The sequence below is a fragment of the Mytilus trossulus genome, chromosome 14, assembly GCF_036588685.1.
Source record: "Mytilus trossulus isolate FHL-02 chromosome 14, PNRI_Mtr1.1.1.hap1, whole genome shotgun sequence".
Taxonomy (NCBI): domain Eukaryota; kingdom Metazoa; phylum Mollusca; class Bivalvia; order Mytilida; family Mytilidae; genus Mytilus; species Mytilus trossulus.
Window position 1 is genome coordinate 37,616,235 of NC_086386.1, and position 27,573 is coordinate 37,643,807.

The window sequence follows — 27,573 nt, forward strand, 5'->3', positions numbered from 1 at the left end:
TCCAATGCTATGCTGACCACAGATCAAAACAGTATGACCACAGAAGCGTGCCATGCTCACAGAAAGTGTGACTTAAACTTCTAACAGCTAATGGTATGATCACAGACACATACAAAGTACTGTACTAGCTAGCACTGGCAACCCTCTGATAACTTTTTTTCTGATCAGCAGAGGTATTTATGTTGGCAATGACACCTCTCAAATCTCTCTATGTTTAATGTTTATTGTTATCAATAACGTTCAGCTTACTAACAAGTTCTGATAGTAGACTCATTATGTCATTTGCCAACCATACAAATAATCATTATTTTTATATTGATAACGAATATTTTTGGTTAGATAAAACCATACAACTTTCTACTTAAATTTCATCTTTTATTTAAAGTTCAAGTTCTTACACAATCTTATAGCCAATTATTGACTTTGATGACTTTGTGGTCACAGTTGATTATCGATAATTACTGGACTTTAATGAATATAGATGTGGATTGTAAGAATGAAAATTTTGATAAAAAAAAATCTTTTTACATAAAAATATCAATCATTGAACGGCTCAATAAGTATTTTTCTTGTAGTGTTTCTTTGTGGAATGACGTGACTCGGTTGGTGTTCACTGAATTTAACAACATTTTGAAAGTACTTCAAAAATGCAGTAAATTTAAAAAAAAAAAATTCAAACATTAAAATTTCATATTGCTGCGAGTGAGAGTAAATTTACTTTTAAGAAAAGTTGTTAAAAACTTTCCCATCAAAACTTCAAACAAATTCTCACATAAAACAGTAATAATTGATCTTTAAAAAGTGGCAACTTACCAAAACTTTAACTTGATAAATTTTAACTTTGGAAAATTTACAAAAAAATAAGAACCTTGAATTTTGATTATATTTCAATAGCTGAAATCAGTAACCACGTTTTCAATGTATTTTGGGAATCAATAAAAAATGTCTTACTTTTTCTTTCTATCACATAATGTGTCAATAATAAATCTCCCAGAGAAAATGATAGCAATAAAGTGGTAAAAAATTTGAAATTTATTTAAAACAATCTTGTAATCATTAAATAACAAGTGATGTTTATTTTCAAAGTTTGAAATTTTTGCTTTTTTTCTTTGAACGATTCATAAAAACAAACCAATGTGCCAAGACTTGTCTTTAAACAAGGTGTAAATCAGCTGATCTGTGTGGCTTTTTTATAACCAGGTGTTTGGATTATGGATGATATAAAAAGCTTCTCTTAATTAACAACATAAGCCAGGCAACTATAACCAAAGGTACCGAAAAGGCTCTCAGAAAACCTATTCCAAGAGATCAGTGGCGTGTGATTCATACTGTTTCCGCAGTTATTATAAAGATTTTATTTGATCGGTGAACATTATTTGATACCAGATCTAATTCTTACATCATGTAGATATAATAAGTTGGTGATAACATCATCAATTGCTGCTAAAATGTATTCATCAAGCCTTTGAAGATGTGCAAAATAGACTAGAGTTCAGGGGTAAAAAAATATGTTACTATTTAGAAAATACATGCACAGATAGGTTGATTAGCTTTCAAAGATGTTTTTACATATCATCTGTATATTGTACTTAATAGTTTTTGTCACATTAAAAACCTATTTGGCAAAAACAGTCATACAATCTGACTTTTATTGTGCAAAGAAATCACTGGTTTATCAAAATTATTTGAATATATCTCATCATTACACACATGATTTGATATCTGAGTTTATTATCAAACCTATAACCTTCATAAAGATTTTTCATCAGAACTTATAAATTTCACAAAAGGATTGTCAGCTAGACATTCACTCAGATATTACAAATGAGAGAAGGAATGAGAGATTTACAATCAGAAAAAGAATATGTCAATATAAGGAAAGATAATGGAAAATACAATGGAAAATAACAATAAACAAACAAAAAAATAGACATCAGACTCGGACTTCTCTTGAACTGAATTTTAATGTGCGTATTGTTGTGCGTTTACTTTTCTACATTGGCTAGAGGTATAGGGGAGGGTTGAGATCTCACAAACATGTTTAACCCTGCTGCATTTTTGCGCCTGTCCCAATTTAGTCAGGAGCCTCTAGCCTTTGTTAGTCTTGTATTATTTTAATTTTAGTTTCTTGTGTACAATTTGGAAATTAGTATGGCGTTCATTATCACTGAACTTAGTATATATTTGTTTAGGGGGCAGCTGAAGGACGCCTCCAGGTGCAGGAATTTCTCGCTACATTGAAGACCTGTTGGTGACCTTCTGCTGTTGTTTTTTTATTTGGTAGGGTTGTTGTCTCTTTGACGCATACCCCATTTCCATTCTCAATTTTATTTTTAGTGTATATCATTTTTATCTATACAATTTGAAAGAGGATCTAGCATTACTATATTTTATTCTTTGTTTTTTTTATAAGTTTTTTCCCATTGTGTTCATTTCTTTGTTTTTAATTTATGACAAGAACCTTTTCAAAATGATTTGCTATTTTGGATAGGATGCCAGCCATCTTTTATTTTCACAACCCTCAATGTTATTATCAAACTTTGACAACATGATTATCAAATTGTGAGGTTGTGAGACACAATAAGGAAACCACTGTCTATCTTTAAAGACATTCTTTATTTGACAAAAAAAACTTCTTACTAAACATTACTTAAATGAACTCCTTTGATCTCTTTACAAATTAAGGTAATTAACAATGAAAGAGTACTTTATGGTACCATAATTTCCTTAATTACAAAATTACCATATAAATATTTATATATTTCACATATAAGTTTTAAAAAAATCGTAAATGTCTGGAAGTTAAATTGTAAATGAAATTATTGTTTTAATGCATACATTGAGTTGATAATTTAAAATGTGTAACTTATGCACATGGCTGACAATATTTGTGGTGACGTTACAATGAATATTTCAAATAATATAGGAAATCATGTTAACATTTCAATTCTTATTGATATATTAGTTTTGAGCAATAAATTTCATAGAACATAACCCATTTCTAAGCAGGAAACAAACCATGTGTCCTGCAAAATATGCCAAAATCTCTAAATACACATAATGCTTCAATCTTACAATTGCAATGGTAAATTTGTAAAACTAAGTTATTCAAGATATCTTTTAGTCGATCTGTGGATGTGAGCTAAAATAGCAACAACAAACCAACTCTTTCAAAGATACAATTAATTTTATTATCAAAAATAGAAATTAAAACCATTTTTCTTAAGAACATGAGATGATGTCCTTTAAGATATAACAAATCTTAAAAGGACATTTGGCTTTTGGCTTTCGGCTAAAAAAAGAGAAAATCATCATCTTAAATTACAATCGTTAACAAAATATGAAATTTTTTATTATAACTTGAGATAAAATTATATTAAAAGAAAATCTTTTTTAATAAAAAAATATCCAAACTTGAGAAGTAATTCATCATTTCAACTAATTTTATTTGAAACAATATATCTGTGATTTTATTTCAATACTTTTGCTCAAGGTACTACCTCAATATATTTTTTGTGAAATCATGAATTTGCGAAATAAAATTAATAATACTCAGAACAAATGACCAGTGATAGCTAAGGTTGGTACAGGACTAACATACAATGGTCAATATGATGTACTGTCTAATATTCTGGTGTTAAGTTGCTGTCATTTTCTAGAAGTTCTAATTTGTCATGATTTTTTTCTTTTTATTATTTACACAATTAATGATAGTGTATACATAATAACTTTCTTGTATTTGTATGTTAAACAATAACTATGATGTATTTGTGGTCTTTAGTTTTGCGTACATTGGTGTTATATCATTATTTTTATACATCATTTTACATCATCAGCTGGAGACAATGAGGAAGAACAAGACATAATTTAAAGAAGGCCCTTTGCTGTACCAATTAACATTCCTAAACATGATAAAACAGCACAGGTAAAGCATAGGACTGTCCCAATTAAAGGATGTCTTAAAACCAGCACTATGTAAAACCCCAATACACCAGAACATTATCCACACCAACATGTTTTTCATGGACATTATGCATGGAGTTTTTATTTGCATATGATGTAAAAATAAATGCATTGACAGTGTAGATTCTTGACAAGGTCATACGTTGAAAAGGGCATAATTCTGAATGATTCCCTTTGAACTTCCTGTTGATCATAATAAGCACAGTTAAACAACTAGTTCCAAAAAGTTAAAGTAAAACAACAAAAGATTTATAAACAATGAAGACTTTTGACCAATCAGCAGACATCTGAAATTTGCATTTTATCCCAAAATACTTTGGACCAAGAGTTGGAAAAAGAGAAACAGAAGAAAATGGCACACCAAGAAATGATACTTCACCATTAATCATAAAGCAATAATCTGTAACTACCTTATGACTGTGAGATAATGAATGATAGTTACTATTCCAGAAGTCAAAACAAATTATCACTACATAGATGTGAAGTTGGAATTAGCGTTAGATGTGTGTTAGATGTGTTTTATGGGAGTCTTTACCAATTATTATACTATCTACCTGTCCTAAGAACATAAATAACTCATGTACATTAGGACGAAAACTGGCTGTAATTTATTACTTTCCATGTTTGCAAATTAAATTTTGGCGCAAGGTGTTATGCAAACGGACGCCTGAAATAACGATTATTTTCTTAGCTCTAATAGCTAAAGAGCAAGCGTTATATCAAACAAAATGAAAGTTTGATTCTAATGGTACTATGCATTCAGGTGCCAGGCCTTATTCAATGTAAGAAAAGACGACTTTTGATTGAAAAGGACTGTTCTCTGAGAGGGCTTGAATAAAAATTGAAAACAAATATAACTCTGGCATCATGTTACTAAGTATTTATGATTATCCCCAGATTTTCTAAAGTGTAATATCATGTTTATGTCTCCAAATTAATTATTTCGTCAATCTGTGCTATTATTGTCCTCATTGTACCTGAAATGGTCAACTGATATAGAAATTGACCCAGGCATTGATCTCTCTAAGCAACCTTGGTGTTAAAATCCGACTTAATCCATTGAATAAACAAATAAGATTAGCTTTATTGTGCAGTCACTGTACATTGTCCCCAACTTGTGAAATTTTCTGTTTCCATCCTTTTGTCCTATTGATCCAGGCTCAGTCTGCTTAATTTGTTTTCAAAGCCTGCAGGTTATTCTAACACCAGGCTATGCAAACTTTACATTTCAATTTACTTAAAGAATATCTTTATACTTATCAAAAAACAAATATGTAATATGCTTTGAAAAAGCCGGTTAATCAAGGGTGGTGTACTCAATGGTTATTGAGTAGGATTTTTTCGGCAAGGACAGATCAAGGACTTAGGAAAACGGCTTTGACCATAGTTTTGTTATATGGACAGTCACAACATTGAATTTCATATAAGCCGACCGTGCAAGGGCTGTATAGCCAGTCAAGGTCGTTAAAAACTTCCATTTGTTGAATTTCATATGGCAGATTAAAAGAAAATAATTCAATTGAGGTAAAATTATTGTCAAAATGAGAGCTGTTAAAGACCTTTATGTACATTATTTCAATAAACATAAGTTATAACCAAGAATACACACAGCTAATGCACTCAATGTTGTGGTACTTCTTGGTATTTATAATTACACTTCAAAGCATTTAGGGATTTGATGAACTATCTAACAACTATTTTTTGGCGAAGTATTGCCACAAATCATAAGACAAGCTGAAGGGGCATTCATAATTAAATTTCGGCAATTTAACATGTAAATCAAACCTCAACAAGTATGTGTCCCCAGTACATGGATGCCCCATCCGCACTATCATTTTCTATGTTAAGTGGACCATGAAAATAGGGGGAAATCTCTAATTTGGCATTAAAATTAGAAAGATTATATCATAGGGAACATGTGTACTAAGTTTCAAGTTGATTGGACTTCCACTTCATTAAAAACTAACCTCAATCAAAAACTTTAACCTGAAGCGGAACACACAGATGAACGCACAGACCAGAAAACATAATGCCCATAAATGGGGCATATATAAATGAAGTATAAAAATAAAAAGAAAGGCCTAAAAATAAATGTTCTTGATTTTATTGAATGACTAGAATCCACTTGTCAAATACAATGATTGATATGATAAATTCTAACAGGGATCTTAAATAATGACTAACTATTCCCTTAAACTTTGCTTACCAAATGAAATCATCTTAATGAATCATGTCTTTTATAAAACACTTCTGATGTTAAATGTAAATTTGTTTTCCCTCAAATGAACTTGACAATCCATTGTGTGTAACAAGATTACAGCTCTGTCAGCAAGCTCTCGTAAATTTTACTGGATAACATTCAAAATCAACATATAATCTTCAGACTTTTTTTCCATATCGAGTGTCTTTAACACTTTTCCTAACATCTTGCAACATTTAATTAAATAAATTAGTCATCTCAATCTGTCTAAGTTCTCAATGACAAGTTTTACACATCAATGAATGAACAAGAACCACAGTCTAAGGGTGTGGGCAAGGGCCAATTAAAACTTGCAACAATGAACAATGAAATTACTATGAAATCAAGATGATGTCTAAGCTCCCTATGTTAGGTATGGATAAAGGAAAGAGTCATGGGGAAGAGTTTTATTGCATTATGTGGAAACTTGCGAAGAAGGAAGTAGCACTGGTTTAGTTACATTTTTGAAATAGGAATTATTCTGAGGGGTTAAGTTCAACCTATTTTTGGGTTAAGTTTATCATACAGTAACATTCTTGGGCCTTTTTGGGAGAGTAAATAAGAGGAACTTATATTGGGAAGTTAATTTGTAATACTGTTATGAGTGAGGTGACAGCTAATTTGGGCAGTGTGTTAAGAAACTATCTTAACTATTTTGGGAAAAGAGCTACATAGGAACTAATCTGGGAAATGTGAGTGAGAAACAGTATCCTTGAATAAATTGTGATCTATTACAACCTCTTTTGTTGCCTTTCCTATTTTTAGATGTTCCAACTCCAGAGATCAAATTTACAGCCTGAGTTGGGATAGTGTTAAGTGTTAAAGCCATAAGAACAAATCTATTTTGTATAGCATACCCCTCAGCCAGTCATTATTCATATATTTTGACATTTACTTAACAAAATTATTAACTCATAATAACAATGACTTTTTGATAAAATAACCTTCCCAGGCTAAACATATTCCTGCAGAGGTTGGACCCCCAAGAAGGCTTAACCTTTTTTAAAATAGAGATCACTTGTCCTTATAAAAAAGTAGTCTTATCTGAGCTATTCTATATCAGATATGTCAATTAAGTCATTTTAGAAATTTAAAGTAATTTATGTACTGTGCTGTACAAAAGAGGACAATTATTGCCTTTCTTAAAAATCTAAGTTTATGACAAGATTGTAGTTTGATATTTGAAATATAAAGCTAAAAATATCCCCAAACAGCTTGACAGTTTCATATAACAGTTAATTATATGGTACATAAACCAAATTAGTGATATCTTGATGAAATCATAGGCAATTTTCTTTTGAAATTAAATCTGGAGCTTCAAACTAGACAACCAGAGGTGCATGTAATTGACCGAACTTCACAGAACACACATTTCCATGGGTTAATGTCTCAATGCAAGAACTAACTATGCAACAGACTTATGTATGAAAGTAGAAAATATAGTTACTGTATGGTAAAAGTTTTAGCAATGATACATCAACACTGAGGAATTATGTCTATTAAAATTTCAATACATTTTTAATTGGTCTTCCTAATGTTTTAGCTTCACTTATTCCACAATATTCTGTTCTGTTTTGTCCCAATGTTCTTTTCTGTTTTGAGCCTATCACAACTTGAAATTTCTATTGTGTTTTTAATATTATCAAAATGCATCTATGAAAAGTGCAATATGCATTTTTGTTTGTTATTCTGTACAAGTCTGACAGATTTCAGAAGTGTCAGAATACCATTCATTAAGTTATTTGACTAGCAAAGGGCCACACACAGTAACAATCATTCAGGACACTTTTTAGGGGGTTTTGACTCATTATTTTCTTCATAAGTTTCAATGAGATGAGTTACTTTCAAAAGAAAACTGTGAAATGGTCATGTATCATTAATGAGGACTGTATATTTTGTGAGAACTTAAAGCATAATATTTAATAAGGACAAATTTTAAGCTGTAATAAATGCAAGCAAAACTAAACATGAAGAAGTTATCCAGATGGGGAAATTTTTGTAAAAAGGAAGATGATTCAAAGTCAATACCGCAATTCTAAATATTAAAATGTCTTGTTTACTTTTAGCAATGTATTTTTCCTTAGCATTCAGCTTATTCCTTTAATTGTAGTATTATTAGTTACAAAGTGGTTGGTTTAATGCAACAAAGGATTGAAGATCACATATATAAACTCTAGTTCCTATCCTGTTTTGTACATGTCATAGTAAAATAAGACCACCCTTAAGTTTCAACTATAAACATTTAAAGAAAAAAACTTTACTTATATACTTTAATAATGCAGTTTGCAGGTGTTTTGATAGGAGTTGTTTGCTTGAGCAATGATCATACTTAATTCTGTAAGATGCCATGCTAATGTTAATTGATAAAGGTCAGAAATGTATTTGTTTGTACAAATATGGATCAGTAGTAACTGCCTCTGAACAAATCCATTTAAACTTCTGCAGGTGTGCATGTTCTACAACAACCATTATGACAGTCCTATATCTTATTTATTGCCAAAATTTATAGAGATAAATCTTTAACAATGCTGGACTATCAAAGTTGATATGTAAATTTGATTTATTTCGTAATGTTAAGTAACTCTTGAATAATATAAGGACTCCTAAGTCACTACCGTTGAATGGTGTATTGACAAGTTAATGTCGTGTTAATTCAATGGAATCACACATGGACTGTCGGATTAACTGACAATTCCGCAGATAAATATAAAGCGTACTTTGGTGTTCTTCCATGTTTGGGTCAATTTACTGTCCTAAACAGAATAGTTGACACGGAAATTGGTTTGATATCCAGTATTGAATGTTATAATTGGTACTTAAGTCAGGAATACTCAATGAAATTATTGTATTGCTTAAATTATTTTGAACTTTGTATCTAATAATTATATCAATAATACCATGTTGTCATGAAACAAAATTTAAAAATCAATGGCTTACAAAGTTGTAGGGTGGACATTTATCTAATATGCTGACATCAGCATAGTTCACTAACCCTATATGTATCATTACCCAATGACATCTGATTAAAAAGATACTTGATGAAAAGCAGATACAAATTTTTATTCTGGCATGTGTATAAGAATACACCTTTTTTCATTATGGTAACTTCAGTAATTTTAAAAAGATAAAACAAATTGAGAAAGGTATACAGTTTGATACCTGAAATTTCAAAATCAAGAATTTAAAAGTGCAACAAGTGATAGCCAATCAATAGGCTTTAATGATTTAAATAACTAGACTAAAATTCAACACAGAATGTCAAGCGCAGCTCATGGAAAAACCATATCATTATCAGTGGCGGATCCAGGATTTTTCATAAGTGGGGGCCCACTGACTGACCTAAGAGGGGGCCCACTCCAGTCACGCTTCAGTGATTCTCTATATAAGCAACCAAATTTTTTTCCAAAAAGGGGGGGCCCGGGCCCCCCCCCTAAATCCGCCTCTGATTATAACTTCCAGAGCGAAGCAAGAGCTTTAAGCATTAATTCAAACCATCAATTTTAAGGTTTTTTTTGGTTGTTTTTTTAGTAATACACTTGACATTATTATGAATGGAAAGGTTCCTAAAGTTTGAAAATCTCATTGTAATCATCCAGGCAAAAAAATGTAAACAGTCACATAGTCTAAGCTGCCTATGTAAAAACATAATGTTCTGTCAAAACACACCTACGCATCAAAAATATATTTGGGACCATTATTTTATATAATGTTTTTCTTTCATCCTAATGTTCTGATTTTAAAATCAAGATATCTACCAATCTATTAAACTTTACAGATAGAATTCGTACTCAATCATAAAATTCTACTTTTCAGCGATTCTATTGAAGATCGCTGATGTGGATTCAATCCAACATCTACTCTCATGAATAATTCAGTTAACGAAAATCAGCAACGGAGAATCTACGTAGTTAGATGTAAATACTTTTTTCATTCACACTTGTATCAAATAATCTGTCTGCCGCATCAGACAGAAATTACAATATATAACAAAACAGGGAAAAGTCCTGTGAAGCATAAAGATAAATGATATAATACCTTATATACACAAGTTTAATTTTTACTAATTGTATGTGGTCTAAATAAAAAAGAAAAAAAAATCCTATCATTTAAATGACATGTGTCAGAAAGATGGAGACAATTTTTTTTTTACCACAGGTTTTTAGACTACATTTCATTTTGTCAGATTAATATGTTACATTAAAATTTTAAAAATAAGATAATCCTTCACAATTTTTTTTTTTATTTCCATTGGTTTAAAAGGATTGAAACGATGTTTTGTCTGCAGATTTAAAAATAAAATTGTGCTTTGAAATAAATTGTAAAATACAAAAATGTCATGTTTCTAATTTTCTTTCTAACCCTTTTAATTCACCCCAAGTCAATTTGATTTTATCATCAATACAAAAAATAAAACATTCTTGTCCATTCCAGACTTCTCCAAATCAGATGTGTGTTTGCTGAAATAACTTCAGGGTTTAAATATTTGAACTTTTAGTGCGGATTTAATGATAAAACATTATGTTTTTCTGTTATCTCTGCATTTTTCTTGATTAACAGGATAAAAAATAAATATAATTAAAAACGAAAGAAATATTTTTTTTGTAACACAAATACTGATAGTCTTACATTGTTTTAGAAACTAACCACTAAACAACACAAACTCTTGATTAGTTTTTTTTTGTTGTAATGTTCACCCTATATATTTAAACTTAACAAATAATTAAGAGATCAGCAATGTTAAGCTTCCTATGTTCACCTTTTATTTAGACAGACTTTCTGACTAATCCACAACTTAAAATATTTCATATCCTTCAAAATTGTACCAACAGCAAAGTCACCTTTAGCTCCTCAACATTCACTAAACATCCAACTTTCTATTTGAGTTATTCATAAACTAAGAGAAAATTCAATAAAATGTCGCCAAAACCTAATTGTGTCACAGACAGGAAGTAAGAAGGGGGGTAGTGTAAACATTAGCATAGAATTAGTCAAATATTCTAAAATTGTATGTATATTTGCTTTTTATTTTAAAATATTGATACCCAGTGTTACAAGATTTAATGGAATTGAAGTTGAGCATTTGTTTTAATAATATAAGTATAAGATTTTAAGAAAGGTGCATGTATCGATATCTCACCAAAAATTCAAAATCAGAATTTCACACCTATTTCTTAGCACAAGACTTCAAACTAAACACTTTTGCTAATGACAGTACTTTGTAACTGCCTATTGAATATTCATTATCATAAATATGCTAGAAGTAGTAAAGAGTTTCATTTCAAAAACTGACAAAACTCAAGTATACAATTCAAAATAATGTATTCTTATTGAGATTTGCTGCAACAAAAGAATGTGTGCATCAACACTTCAACGAAATGAAAAATCAGATCCAATATCAAAGTAACCAAAGGTATGCTTTAATAAAGATAATTGTGTCATATTAATCTTACAAATTGCTTTTTATTTGCCAAACAATTAGAATTCCTAACAAAGAAAACTTTCATCTGTATTATATATGATACATAATTGTACAGCTGAATGATTGTTGTTTTCTAAGCTTTCAGTGGGAAATATTTCATGCATGTTTAGGACAATGTACATCTGGACTGAGTAATGAACATGGCTCCAATTGTGAACAAACTACATATGATAACACCCACAGCATGCAACTCACAAGAGGCACAATAACCATCTTGGTGATATTACATTATTTTAAGGATATGAGATTAAAAGGATACATTTGAAACAAAAGAAAACGAGAGGTGGACACATTAGAGAGTGTAGAGGTTATAAATAAACTTCTGCAAATGTTCTGATAACCCATAAAAGAGTTTTGATCTGATAAATACAGAATCATGTGCAAATAAACAACATCCTGAAAGTCTTTAATTGCTGATGGTGTACACACAAACCTTTTTAAAGAGTGTTGTGATATTTTCATTTTTTCAATAGTTTTTTCAAAGGAAGCTATTTACACCTGTATTGTACATGTATCCTTTTTGTATCCACACTGAAGTTTCATCTAAAACATATTGTGCTTGCAATATATCATCTTTCCTATGTGTGTTTTACCAAAGTATGAACTTTGAATGCCTGTAGTTGTAATTGTAAGGAACCCTAGAAATGTGTTAGATAATAAATAACACATCTATATTTAATAAACATGCATCAACCTCAAAGAAGAAAACTACCTACAAGTGTCAGATGCCCCTGTAGTTATAAATATGTCAAAATAACAGCTGGAAAAATTATATTTATAAAACAGAACTTTCTTTTATTCACTGACTGAAAAATACATCATTACTAAGGCAGCTTGTCTTTAACTGTTTCTGAAGAAAGCTTTGAACGAGGAAAACAAATCTAACTGTATGAAGTTTAGAATGGAAACAGGGACCATGTCCAACAACAATCCTAGGAAAGAGCCAGAAAACACCTAAAGGACAACAAGGGGTCTTCATTCACCCAGAAAATTATCCCTTTAAAATGTTTTCCTTGTTCTGCAAAAAATGGACATCACACAACTCTGAAACTTGAACCAAAACTTAAAACAACATACAAGTCTAACAAAGGCCAGAGGTTTCTGACTTGGGACAGGTGCAAAAGTGCCACGGGTTAAACATGTTCTGTGAGATCACAATCTCAAATGAGATTTGTATGCTCATGAACCTGAAATGTTTCTAAACCTACCTGTATGTTCATCAATCTGGAAGTGTTTCTGTGCGTTTCCTTTGGTGATGGAGAATGTCAGCTGCTCTGATGGGTTCTCATCTTTATCTGTAGCTTGGACCAGACCAACAACAACATCCTGTTTAGAATTCTCCTTGACCTCCATATAGTACACTGGTTGTGACATCTGGGGGATGTTGTCATTGACGTCCAGAACTTTGATGTATACATCCAAGCGAGCATGTTGTGGTACCAGTCCACGGTCTTGTGCATAAACAGACAACCAGTAGTGAGTGGCTGATTCCCTGTCTAAAACCTGTGCTGTGGTTATAGTTCCTGGAAAACAGTTGCGAAAAAGTCAATATTTCATTCATAAATTCAACCTAAGCTTAAAGATTATATTTATAATGACTATTTAATAAAAATATATTGCTGTCTGCTTTAATTACTATAATAAGCATGCACAGTGAGGATCAGAAAACTGTACACCCCAGATCATGTAACAGTTTATATAGCATAGATCTACATGTTGTATAAATAAATCTAAAACTGTGAACATCCTGAAACCAAAATTAAGTGCCAGGTGCATTTCACTAAAATTGGTGCAAAAAAATAGAAAATTAGAAAATTAGTTGTAAATTGGTATACATCATATAACAGGAAACTGCTACTAAAGCTTGCATAATTAATTAATTTCAATCCACATGAAACAGACCTTGACATTTTTCAACAAGCCAGAAAATAGCTTAACCATGTGCTTTTTATGAACTAGCTTTTTTATGCTTCATATTTATTGCAGGAAAATCTGTTTTCTGTTTCCCTATTTACTGGCATCAAAATAACGAAAAGAACTGAGATTACAGGCACAGACATGACAGTCCATGTAAAAACTTACATAGGTTTACATTCACTGAATAAAACTTAACACAAAATTGCTCTTGTAGATTTGAAGAGGTCTGTCTGATTCATAGTTACGTTCAGATGACCATTTAACCTGTATAAGCCATACCGTGACCTACAGTTGTTAATTTCTGTGTCATTTTGGTCTCTTGTGAACAGTTTTCTTATTGGCAATCATACCACATCTTCTTTTTTATATAATATACTGGTAAATACTTATTGTTATTGTGAAAGAAATTAAACCTTTTTTGCTTATTTTGCAATAATAATATAACAATTGTAACCTTTGCATGAGGTTGATATGAGAATATATCGACCTCTGACTTTGCCCTCAGTCGATATACTTATCCTCTTATTAATCTCACACACAAAGGCTATAATTGTATTATATTTTATATTGATTTTTGATACAAACAATACAATGGTACCAGTTAGAAATAAATTATACATGTTAATAAATATATGTGCAATTACAATAAATAATTTAAAAAGTGAAATCCAATAAGTCATTGATGATTTTCCAATAAGTTTGCATTGGTCTGTCTTCATTGATCCAATTTAATGTAGGTCATAAGGTGACAAGGACTTCAGATCATTTAATGGTGAAATATCTTCAAACAGGAGCAACAGTAGATTTCATTTTAATCAGATTGGCAAAGATAACCTTAAATTGAAACGTTTTACCTGTCAATATCATAGCTCTATACTCTCTTTAGAGCCAACATATCCTATCAGATAGTATTTTGACATTACAATTATGTAAAGAAATAAATCAAATTTCTTATCATTGATAAAAACAAGACAAATTTGTTCAGCTTGTATTTATCACAGCTACAATAAGCACCAGATGTTAGTATAATCCGTGTCTTTTATCACACTTAATGCAAAACAGTGCGGGAATGACATGATCCTTTATGTGCATTCCATTTATAATCAAATACTACTTTTTTCAATTAAATTCTGTGAAGAATCTAAAATTAAAGACTGAAACGCCTGTTCATTCATAAGTGGAGCTGATAAAGTACATGTGTAATTTCGGTATCTACATATTTCTGGTTGTGACATCTAGATGTAGAATATAGATTGGAATTATACAATGTTTTATATTTCTAATTTTCAGTCTACAAATATAAACAAATCCAACACCATTTTTAAATAGAGGCCCCAGGCAGTGAATAAAATCCTGAATCGTGTCTTCAGTTTTCTTAAAACATATAGCATAGAAAATGGTTGGTAAAACAGGGATGGGATAAAATAATGAATAGGGTTTTAAGCTGGGTTTGCCTGAAATATACCCGTATCTAGATTATTATATATTGTCCACCATTCTGAAAGCAAATAATATTGCTAAAACAAAACAGACATGTATAAATAATTGACAAAATAATAGCACCACAAAAATTATAAAACCCTTCAGTCTGCTAAATATATACAGGATTCCAAAGCTAAACTCACATTACCTGCAAAATCATTGCTGTTTGTGCCTGGAAAATTTGTCATTTATATATACAACATTTGAATCCTAAATATTAAATATCATTGCTGTTAAAAAATTTCCTTATTCTTTTTTCTTGATCATTGTTTATATAGAATATTTAAATCCTAAACAACAAAATAATTCAGGCCTTCTGTATACATGGTATAAGATTTAACAACTAATTTACTTCAGCACTGGGCTCAAGCTATAGCATGCTACTGGGGTGACAATGTTGTGTTTTCGTCTGTCACTTCGCTTTGCCCCACCGTCAAAAGTTCATAATGAAATTTACTTGCATATTTTTAACTAAATTGGTCTGCATGAGTGATAATAGAATACCAAATATTTTATTACAATGTTATATAAGATATAGAATATGAAAGGAAATGTGACAAATTGAAATTAATGAGAAAATCCTGCTGAATCATTTAAAAGTTAAACCCCAAAAAACTAACTTTTAAGATTATTAAAACTTTTTCCATTTAGGAGCAATCTTTTATCTTTTTAAATGATTGAAAGTCATCTATGACTCAACAGATTAGATTCCCCCTGTTGGTCTGTAAAAAATAAGTTAATGATTACCAAAGAAAATTATCAATTTAACCATGATAAAACAGTTTTACTACCATGTAGAAAAAATCGTATAAATTACAACTGATTTGAATAAATACAGACGCTCGCTTCCTCCAAGACACCTATCTGAACTAATAACAGAATATAATACCTCTAAGGGGATCATTTTCTTTTTAAATAAATACAAGAATGTTTGATTCAGTGAATACAATTAGCTTCTGTTTTTTGGGTTTAAACTTTACAAGGCTGAAAGGTTAAGAGGACGGTACATACATGTGTATAAACATCAGTCATTTGATTTCAGATCTCTTGACTGTTAACAATGACTTGATTTATAACTTTTTGGTACCAATATGATTTTTTGAATGTAGAAAACATTACCTCATATACTTTAAAGTTTTATGTTCTGTAACTGCCATGTATTTAAATTAGGCATAGAAATTGTCTAAAATGCAAATTATGCACGTATCACAAACTTTGTAAAAACTATGAACGCCTAAGCGCTGCTCTTGTAATTGTGTTAAACACCAGATATTCTGACTTGAATCCACATAGGGATCTGAATCCATAGGAGTACTTAATGGAAAGTTTGTCAAGCTCAGGGTAGGTAGAATTTGGATCCAATTTCAACAGAGCAAAAACCACTCCTTTTCATTAATTTCTCCTTAAGATTTCAATCTATCCGAGGTTTTGGATCGTCAGATACCCAGTGTAAATGGGCTTTACGTCAATAGTGTTTTAAAACATCGACAGTGAGCAACTTTTTTTTAACACTTCCTAGTTATTTTCTTTTGAAGAATAAAAAATTAAATTTGCATTTTTTATCTAACCTTAAATCTCCTTTCAATTATTACTTTTATGAAATATAAGTTCACTAGAAAATTATAAACATGTTTACATAATATGGTTCACCATTAAGATTTAATCCTGCTAATCTGAATTACAAAATACTTTTTTATACTCATAATATATTTTTTCTTTAAATGAAATCATACATAAAATTTGTCCACTGAGGAAGATCAAAGCTGTTTATGTATTAGAACATGATGACAAAAACTTATCTGTCTATTTAATTGAGTAAATACAACTGATTTATGACAAGATAGTTTTCAAGTGGAAATGAGATTTTTATTTCATTCAAAAATCTATGAAGATGAAGAAACTGATTTGAAGTACATATTTAAGCTCAACTACTTTCTTTTTAATTTAGAACCATATTCATATAACACTTTAGTACTTGCACATCCTGGAATGGCAATAAAACATGGCAAACATTTGAGGCAAGGCTGAGTTTGAAATTTGAACATGTTTTTGTTTTGTTTTGAAAAATTTCTATAGCTTTAATTAATAGAACCTACTGGACAAGCCAGCAGGATTTTGAATAGACAAAATTTTGTCAACATCAGAAAAAAACTTTCTTTTTGGTATCAGGTTTTAGGAATTAAAGGAAACAGGCAGCTTAAATACAGTCTTGCACTTTACCAGTTCCATGCACTGATACCAAACAAATTGAAATGTTAAAGATTTACTAAATGGTGTACAATTTGTGTTGGTGTTCCAAGGCTGGGAAGTGAAATAAACTGATTAGTTAACAACTAATTATTCATGCCTCTGGTCGGACAATGTTTTCGTGGAATTGGGTCATTTTGTTATATCCTTATTAAAAATTTCCATCTTTCATGTCTTTTAGTCATGGGAAATTTACATTAAAAAAATATTTATCATTCAAACCACTGGTTTGAATATCACAATTTGTGTACCTTAAGGAAGTTATTCAAAAATTACACAAAAACATCTTCCATAACTTTTCCTTAGGGTACAAAATCCCCAATTTAAATTTAAATTGTTTCTCTGAAGTAGAACATTTTGTCATGATGGTCAGAATTGTTGTTAATTGTAAGTCAGTCACCCTTTGGTCCAATGTTCAGGTTTCACATAACATCCCTTCTACAAACAAACAGGTCTTCCCTTATATTTACATAGATTACTAGAGCTGAAAATTAACAAGTTTAACAAAGGATATAGATTATGATATTTGACACTAACTTTTATTACCTAAATACGGTCATCTTGATTTTATGATATTACAACCTAAATTCGGTCATCTTTACAATTAACAATCTTGTACTTATAAAATATGCCTTCATTTCTTTGCATGTTGGTTACTTTTAATTTTTAGGAGGTGCTTATCAAATAACTTTAAGAAATAAAGATTGTCTTATCAATGAATGTTAATATAAAAAAGAAGATGTGGTATGATTGCCAATGAGACAACTATCCACAAAAGACCAAAATGACACAAACATTAACAACTATAGGGCACCGTACGGCCTTCAACAATGAGCAAAGCCCATACCGCATAGTCAGCTATAAAAGGCCCCGATAAGACAATGTAAAACAATTCAAATGAGTAAGTATTAAGAGGTCTGAACAAATGTTTCAAATCTCAGCAGCATACAGTTCATAAAAGTACCTTTAAGGTTTGTTCACTTATCAATATTAAAACATGATCATGATGATAAAGATTTGAATGCTCAAAATGTTTATTCCCACATAAACATGTTCCTGTCCTTGTTGATTAAGTAAGGTACTTGGTCGGTGGTTGTCTTACGTTATATCTAAATGTTTTCTGTCCTTAGGGAGACTTTGGTGTTGATGGCAGATGTTTGATAGTCTACGTTCAATTTATTCACAACTTTTCTATACTTCGGGCCATTTAAGATCTTGACATATCATGTCTACAGACACTAATGCGTGCATTTTGGGGAATTTTTTTTAGTGTAATTTACATTATTATATATCTTAATCTTATTGGCAATATATACCTGACATCACCTTTTATTTATATTTACAAAAACCTTTCCTAGAAAACAGTAAGAGGAATTTATAATCATGATAAGAAGAGTCTTTGATACCTCAAGGCATACTATGGATTCATTATTTTTCGTTGGATACCAATTTTCGTGGATTTCAAGGGTACAGGTGAACCACGAAATTAAATGTTCAACGAAAAACATACTTTCTATAGGTTTGTATGCAGACTTTGCCAAAACCACGAAATTTAATATCAACGAACATATGATTTTTCCTCTATCCACGACAATTGGTACCCACGAAAATAAATGAATCCACAGCAAACACACTGTAAATTTTTAAGCTCTAGAAAAAGAGACACTGTTAAAGACCAGTGGTTCTAATGTAAATTCTTTGGTTAGTTTGCAAACATACTGAAAGTTTTTAAAAAATAACCCCAAAATCATGAAGCCAATGAAGGTATACTGAGATGTTTGTGACCTTACAAATTCATTAACTCTAGACACATCCGCAATGACAAGTCAATTTTATCTTTTTTATAATGATTTCCAAATTAGACGACAATCCTTTAGATTTTAAAAAGGAGGGGTACATGAAATATAAAGTTTTAATACTTGGTGTGTTCAAATAAAAGTAAACCTAATATAAACACCTATTTATACCTAATTAACATATGAATGGTATTATCTGCTTAAAAAATGAGTTGGTAAAAAATCGTGAATGAATTTGAATGTGTCTTTACCTTAGAAAACATTAATTTGGTGCAAAGGTGTTTACTTTCAAAAGGTTACCTTTAAAAGATTAAAATATTGGTGCCTTGTTTACTTTCATTTTCACTTCTACCTTGTATTACGTTTTTACCCAGCTCTAATGAACAGGGTATCGGCAGTACAGTCATAGGAACACCTACATAAAATAAATCGGTTAATCTTGGTTGTTATACACAGCTGTGGACTGTGGTTTTACGAAGTTTCATAACAATATGTTACATCAATCTTAATATTAACTTCACTGATATATAATAGTTGTGGTATATAAATTGGTATTGTGATTAGATTATACCTAACATAAGCTTTTCAATGGCCATATTTGTATTTAACACGATTGCACTGCAGATTGCAGTGAAATGAATTGTAAATATTAGTTATTAAAAATATATGATAAAGAAAAACTTTCACTATTTCTGCAGTGTTTTTAATCCGGACAATACATGTATATTATCAAATTATTGATATTCTGAGAGGATGTCAGAAAAAAATCTTGATACTTTATAGAGCTGCAATTTTACTGGATAAATGAAATTCCAATGAGGAGCAGCCCTCCCAACTAATAAGTTCAGAGGTGGATTTAGGGGGGGGGGCCTTTTTGGGAAAAATTTTGGTTGCTTATATAGGGAATCACTAAGCCCCCGTCTTAGGCTGCCTCTGTGGGCCCCCACTTATGAAAATTTCTAGAATTACCAGTGAAGTTGCATGTGGCTTCAAAAATGGTCTGTAGATTAACATGTATCTATACACTATGTAGTCAGGTAGTGGGTATTTTGTATTGAAATTCTGTGAGCAGGGACTTTTTTTATATTATGTAAGGGGAACTTCTGTAGTCGGATTGCCCTATCAACATGATCAAATACCTTTTTTTCACTCTGACAGACACAATTATCTAACTGAATTTTAACAAATGTTTAAGAGTGACAAAAGAGTAAAAGATGTTAAAATTACAAAATTGCTCTTCATTCACAAGAGAATGTCAGATACAACATTGTACAACAATGCAACAAAAAAATGCTGAGTTAGCTAATCTCATAAGGACAAAAAACAAAAAGGATTGTATATACATGTAACTGTCACTTTACTTAATTATCATTTATACACTGAAAGTTATAGTGACGTAAGTTTATACAGAGATAACCAATAAAACAGTAGTATACAATGATTTAACTACTAATGGCTCTGTCCTTTTACTATAGAAAATCAAAGGTTGCTTTCCCACAGAGGATCTGAACTCAGATTTAACCCTGTCATAATAACTCATTATACATGATTGAGTACTATTATACGTTGTATTTATATGGAAAATAGTTTCTATGGTTTTAAAGCCGGATTTCTTAACAATGAAGTCTGATAAAAAAAAGTAAATTCTAGGGTATGGACGAGTGATCTGACAATACATGTGATGGTCTCATCACTCACTTTCTGGAGATAGACAAGATCGGCAAAATTGAGTAATGATTCACAAAATATCGAAATTGGTCAAGTTCTTAAGTGTCTAAATACTTAGAAGGTTAAAAAAAGTTACGAGTCTTCTATTAGAGATTTTTTTTCACATTCGACAATGTTTAATTAACTAATCCCCAGGACTTATTGGAAAAACATACTGGCTAGTTCTAGATCGAGGTTTAGCAAGTCATTAAAACTTGTCACATCCACTAATTTTTTTTAACCAAGTTTAAAAAAAAATTCATTAATTTTTTTTAGCAAGTTTTAAAAAAAATCCATTAATTTCTTTTAGCAAGTTTTAAAAAAAATGCATGCACGGTATCAAATAAGTTGTCCATTAAACATGGGGAATCAAGAATAAGGTCATTTCTTTTTTATCATATCCCTTTCTCATATTTATGCAAAATCCCCACAGGGTAGACAATGACTATTTCCCATGTCTTATCAAACATGTATGAGCAAGAGTGTTGACATTTTACCTTATGTCACTTTTCAAATTTTATAAACATTTAAATAATTTACAAACATGATAAATGTACAAGATTAAAACCATTAAAATGGAGCTTTAAAGGAAAATTGAGAATTAAATAAATTTTGCTTAAAAATTCTGATTTATTCAAAAAAAATCTTGTGCAAAATCTAATGAATTATATGACAACAGTTCTAATTAAAAAAAAAAGATTGTAAGACAAAAATTATTGATTTTTTTATTTAGTCCTTACATTAAAAAAAAATATACATGTAATATATCGATCATTCTTATACCAGTATTGGCACAAAATTCATTTTTATTGATGTTTTAATTTATATTTGTTCAGGTCTTTTATTGAAAACAATAATTAGTTGAATTGAGACCTTCTATTCTTCAAAATACATGTACACACACCACAGAAAACTGAACCCCACTGGGAGCGACAAAAATGTCTTGTCAGTAGTTCTATCTTACCTCCAAATAACTATAATTAAGACAAACAGTTTAAATCTATGCTTATAAAATATAAAACCCATTCAAGGTATGAATATTTAAAGTACTTATGTAACTAATATGGTGCAATACTGCACACTTTTATGAATGGTTTGTAAATGAGACATGCTCTGTCCATGCTTGTCAGGCGTCATAGTAAAGGGTAAATTTATGAATGGGGAGTGTTCTGTTTCATTTTCTGAGACACAAGGTCTGAAAAAAAGTTTACGATGTATGTGTACCTGTAACATGATAGGATTTTAGGTAAAAATGTCTAATTATGAGTCCTTTAATTAGTAAACATGTCTTTGTACTCACTAGGTCCTACCTCATAACATGCACCGTGACCTGTGTCTCTGCATGTCATATCTACATGTCTACATAATGTTTACATGGAATTACTTTTTCTTTTCTTTCTTATCAACATAAAAACATTCTTCACTATTTTATACTTATATAGGTATACATACAATTAAATGTTTACCATTTTAGGACACAGCCACATTTGTCAATCTAAGCTTGTACTTTTGTATCCTCATGTAAAAACTTAATGTTTACAATGAAATACACAACCACCATTGTCAAGAAACTTGTACAAAATGTTCAACATAGGGGTACAGTGAAAATGTGATATGTAACTTTTACTATATATCCTTATTGTATATCAGAAGTAATTAATCTTTTGTTGTTTATCTTTTTCCTGTACCCTTACTATGTTAAGCAGTCTTCACAATTGTAATATTGTAACATTGCTTTCAGGCAGTGTAAAATACAGGCTAATATTTAACAGACATGACAGAATCCAACTAAAATTGACAAAAAATTTAGCTCCCGGCCTGAAGATTAAAAAAAAAGTTTCTTGTAAAAACTGATCTGCAAGAACAGTTTGCACAAAATTCTTGACTATATATTGCTCTCAATTGTCCAGAACATTGTGGCGACTTATCTCATCTCTCCAGTTATACACGTAAACATGATATACATGATATATATATTTTTACAAGATTTCGAAAGCCTTAATTTGAAATTACATGATTTCTTTGTTAACCATTTGATAAACATTTTTTTTAACATCTGTCAACTGTAAAAATTTACCTTCAATAGAAAAAACTTGAGAACAAGCATATAACTTAAATTTACGACAGTACTATATCAATCTTAAACTGACTCATCAAAAGGTCGTCTAAATAATAGAAAACTGTTAAACCAAATCTTATGGGCTATAACTTAAAACAAAACCATATAAAGTTACATTCTGTCTACCTAAAATAGGAAAATTTAAGAGGTCAGAGAAAAGCGCAGTTAACTTCGGCATGTATAAATAGAACTTTGATATTGTGGTTATACATGTTATACATTGGTTTTACATGCTGAGAGTGATTTATGGTTTTTAGCTTCACCTCAGTAAATCTTTGCATCTGTCTTTTTTAATCAACCAAAGCAAGACCTCACAAAACAATCAGTCTTCTTTTACAATGTTTACAGTGTTTTGTGAAGATTACTTACAAAATATTGAAAATGTTTCTGGTCTTTTTAAACCTGACCAATTTTATTTGCCAAGTTTTATTCAATCATATCTTAACAGTTTTAACTTATTCTTGTACATGTATCTTTATCTTAAATCCATTATTGCCGACCGTAACAGCTTGCAGACTATTTGTGAGGGCTGCATCTACCATATATATTATGTACAAAAATGTATGTAAAAATATCAATAATATGAAAGTGTGTCAAATGTACTTCAACACAAGACTAAAATATATATTTGTGGATTTCAAAACCTTAACAAATTTCAGGAGAATATTTGGCTATTTGAGGTAATATGTCTCAAATACAAGTTAAGTTTCAAAGAGATGTACTTGTATGATAAAAATATGATTTCTTTATAAGTACATTGTATGGTAACCAAAGTCAGTTTAGTTTTGATGACTTCATAAAGTTACCTTTATACCATAAACCAACAAATTACATAATCTTAACCTACATGTAAGATGAACTGCTTCAAATTTATGGTCCTGATAGTCATACAGTCTTATACATGTACATGTATCAGTAAAAATGACTCAGTTTAAGAAGTTGACAAATGTGCTCATGTGATGATTACAATTTAAACTACTGATTTGAATACTAAGGAATAATGTTTTATATCATGTTATATCTTACCATTAAAATCAATTTTAAATCTGCCAAGACCACTACCATCTCTTATGGAATACACAACTGGATTCCTTTCATCTGGTTGTGCATCAGGATCTATCGCTTTGACTTGCAACACAACAGAACTTATCGGCATATTTTCATTTATATATCCTATTTCAAAGAAATTTTTGAATTTTGGCGGTTGTAGATTTTCGTTTACATCCATCACTTCAATATTGATAAAACATGCTGATTTTAGAGGTGGATTTCCACCATCAGATACAAATGCACTGATGTTATACACTTGTTTGGTTGTAAAATCCAATTGTTTAGCAATCCGTACAGTACCAGTTGTTTCCTCTATTTCAAACATTTCGTCAGTTCCGTGAACCAGTTTATAGGCAAGCTTTCCATTCTCTCCAGCATCATCATCAATAGCCTTGATTGTTGTAATGACCGATCCGACAGGTAAATCCTCACGCACCTTCAAATCATAATTTTCGGGAACAAATTTGGGTATGTTATCATTTTCATCCAAGATATTTAAGGTCACAGTTGTAGTAGCCGAGTGGGATGGTGATCCATGATCACGGGCTAACACTGGGATATAATATACATCATGAAGCTCCCTATCAAGAGACTTTTTCACAGTGATTATTCCGTTTCCTGGATTGATGAAGAACTCGGGCATGTCTGCCATGATCCAATACTGAATTCTACTGTTTTCTCCTTCATCTTTATCTTCAGCGAAAACTTGTAAGATAGTTGCATTAAATCCAATACTTTCAGAAACCTCAGTTTCATATTTCTCCTTTTCAAAGACCGGTGGGTTATCATTTGCATCAATAATTTCAACAGTAATGTTTATACTGGCAGATTTTCTTAATTCCAAAGGGGCAGAATCAGTAATTCGTATCTCTAAATCGTATTTTGCAATACTTTCCCGATCCAGGGCAGAACTGATGAACAAACTTCCATTATGTAAATCTAATGTAAACTGATCATAAGGGTCCCCAGCAACGATTACATAAATAACTAAGCCGTTATATCCTTTATCGTCATCATGAGCCACAATCTGTGTCAAAAGTGTGTCGACTGCAGTAGATTCATCTACTTTCAAATGATGCTTATTTGACGAGTTAAAGACTGGAGCGTGAAAGTTTTGGAGATTAAGATTTGGGCTTTCTATAATTTGTTCACTAATTCCTTCGTTATTAAGGCGGGAGATTTGCATCAGTTTTGCAAGTTCCATAGTGGCATTGGTGGAAGCACAGACAATATTAGCATCCGAATTTGCTAACTGAGAGTTCCTTTTGTTATTTACCAAAGTGATATCAATTTTGACAGAATCGGATGTGAATTTTCCATCTGATGCTGTTATCTTAAGACTACGTTTATCTGTTGAGTCATCTGAAAGGGAGCAATTCAAAGACAGTAAACCAGTGCTTGGAATCAACTCAAAACATCCATCATCATTGCCTTCTTCTATGTTGTATGTTATTATACTGTTGTCAAAGTCTACAGCAGTTATAACTGTGACAGAGGTATCAAGTGGTGCATCTCTGGACAGGTAACCAGAACAGGAAGACTTTTCGAAAAGTGGTTTGTTATCATTTATGTTTCGTAGATGAAAATTTAAGGTGATGTAAGATTCTAGTTTGAATGGCTTGCCCCAGTCTGATGCTGCAATGTAAACTGGATAATTTCTTTTCATTGTTTCATAATCTAAAACTTTAGTTGTTTTTATTTCTCCGGTAAAATGATCAATTTCAAATGGAACATTTTGGAGATTTCGAATAGAGTAACTGACAACGCCATTGTCACCTTTGTCGGGATCAATAGCATGAACTTTGTAAACTATTGAACCGATAGTAAGGTTTTCCTCGAATGAAATATCAGTTTCTTTTATATCAAACTTAGGTGGGTTATCATTGCAGTCTAAAATTGTGACAGTAAGATTGGTCGTTGAAGTTTGTTGACTAATTTTATCTTTGGCTAAAATCATTAAAATGACCTCTGAACTGACCTCCGCATCTACATCTCCATTTGTTTCTATTAAGCCTGTTACTTTATTGACGGAAAACCAATTTTCATCATTTCCTGCAACAATTTTGTAAATAATTTCAGAATTTCTGTTAAATTTGTCTTTTGTTGCACTTAAATGGATTACTGAAGTGTCAATGGGTACTGATTCTTCAATTGATGCTCGGTAAGAATCAGAGATAAATTTAGGAGCTCCATTAAGACCTAAATCAATGTTTATTTTGATTGGTTTGGATGATTTTTTTGAAGGACTACCAGTATCAGTTGCTTCAACTGTCAAGGTCAAGTCCAAATCTGACACTGAATTATCACTAATAATCACAGACTGATTTAAGATAAGTAAATACTCATCCGATATGGCACTTTTAACGATTTTAAAATGATTGTCTTTGTCACCCGATACAATTTTGACACTTTGTATCAGCCCATTTGTTCCTATGTCTGAATCGGTCACTGTCAATATGGCGAAAGAAGTACCAACGATATTTTTCATATGATGAAATGGCAATTTTTTAACTTTTATATCGGGTGCAAAGAAATTTGCAGGAGTGATAGTTATACGAACTAAAGCTTTTCTTAAATCTCCATTTCTTAATGTTTTTGGTCCCCGATCTTGAGCTTCTACTTCAAGGTCATATTTAGCTTGAACTAAATAATTCAACTGTTTAGTAACAGTTATCACTCCACTTGTTGGATGAATGGCAAAATAATCTGTCCTCTTTATAAAACTATAATAAATTTCTGCATTAATCCCGATATCTCCATCCGAGGCTGATACCTGTACTATACTGGAATGTACTGGTGAGTTTTCACCGACAGATACATCATAGGTCTCTTTGTCAAACAATGGATGTAAATCGTTCTCATCCAAGACATTTATAATGAGATCACATGTTGCTGTTTTTGTTATTCCTGGCTCTACTTTACCCACAGCTTTAATTTTTAAATGATATCGACTTTCCAACTCTCTATTAAGTATCCCATGACTACTTGTTAGTGTCCTTACTCGGAGAAAATAGAAATCACCAACACGATATTCCTCTGCTTTGAACACATTTAAATTGTCACCATCAAATATTTTATAATTTACGGATAGCCATGGGTTTGAAACAGTAATTCCCATTTTATGAGAAGACGTAACATACGTCTTTCCTGGTGCTTTTTCGTAGATAGTTGCATTGTATGTGTCCCGTGTAAAATTAAAGTTGTCACTCAAAACCAAGGTGGAGCTCGAGGAAGCCAACTGGAGCAAGAATAGACTCCACACATACAGCCAGGTGCCATGGTAAGACTTCCACCATCCCCCCTTGTACCTCTCGCCCATTGTCACATATCTGGAATGAAATCAATTTATACCAATTAGAAAGTTAGTTAGAAAATCAAAATACTTATATACAAACTCATCAAAAAAGGGGGAGACATGGTTATAATAGTGGAAGAACTATGTGAGAGTTAATCAATTTTAAAACTTGATTTGTATTTTAGAATGCAGGATTCCAAACAAACAATTACAGATTTCTTCTTTTTTTCAGTAGGCACTTATATAGAACAACAAATACAGAAATCATACCATTAAATG

The 27,573-nt window shown here is 31.1% G+C and overlaps 1 protein-coding gene across 1 annotated transcript in view; it reads right to left on the reverse strand.

Annotated features, from left to right (window-relative positions):
- LOC134697715 (protocadherin Fat 1-like) overlaps positions 1 to 27,573 on the reverse strand; it is a 133,322-nt gene that overhangs the window by 99,619 nt on the left and 6,130 nt on the right. The window contains exons 2-3 of the mRNA XM_063560000.1: positions 23,976 to 27,328; positions 12,890 to 13,204 (exon numbers count right to left, since the gene is read on the reverse strand). Coding sequence (XP_063416070.1) covers positions 12,890 to 13,204; positions 23,976 to 27,318 — 3,658 coding nt within the window. The 5' untranslated portion in view covers positions 27,319 to 27,328. The remainder of the gene's footprint in view (positions 1 to 12,889; positions 13,205 to 23,975; positions 27,329 to 27,573) is intronic.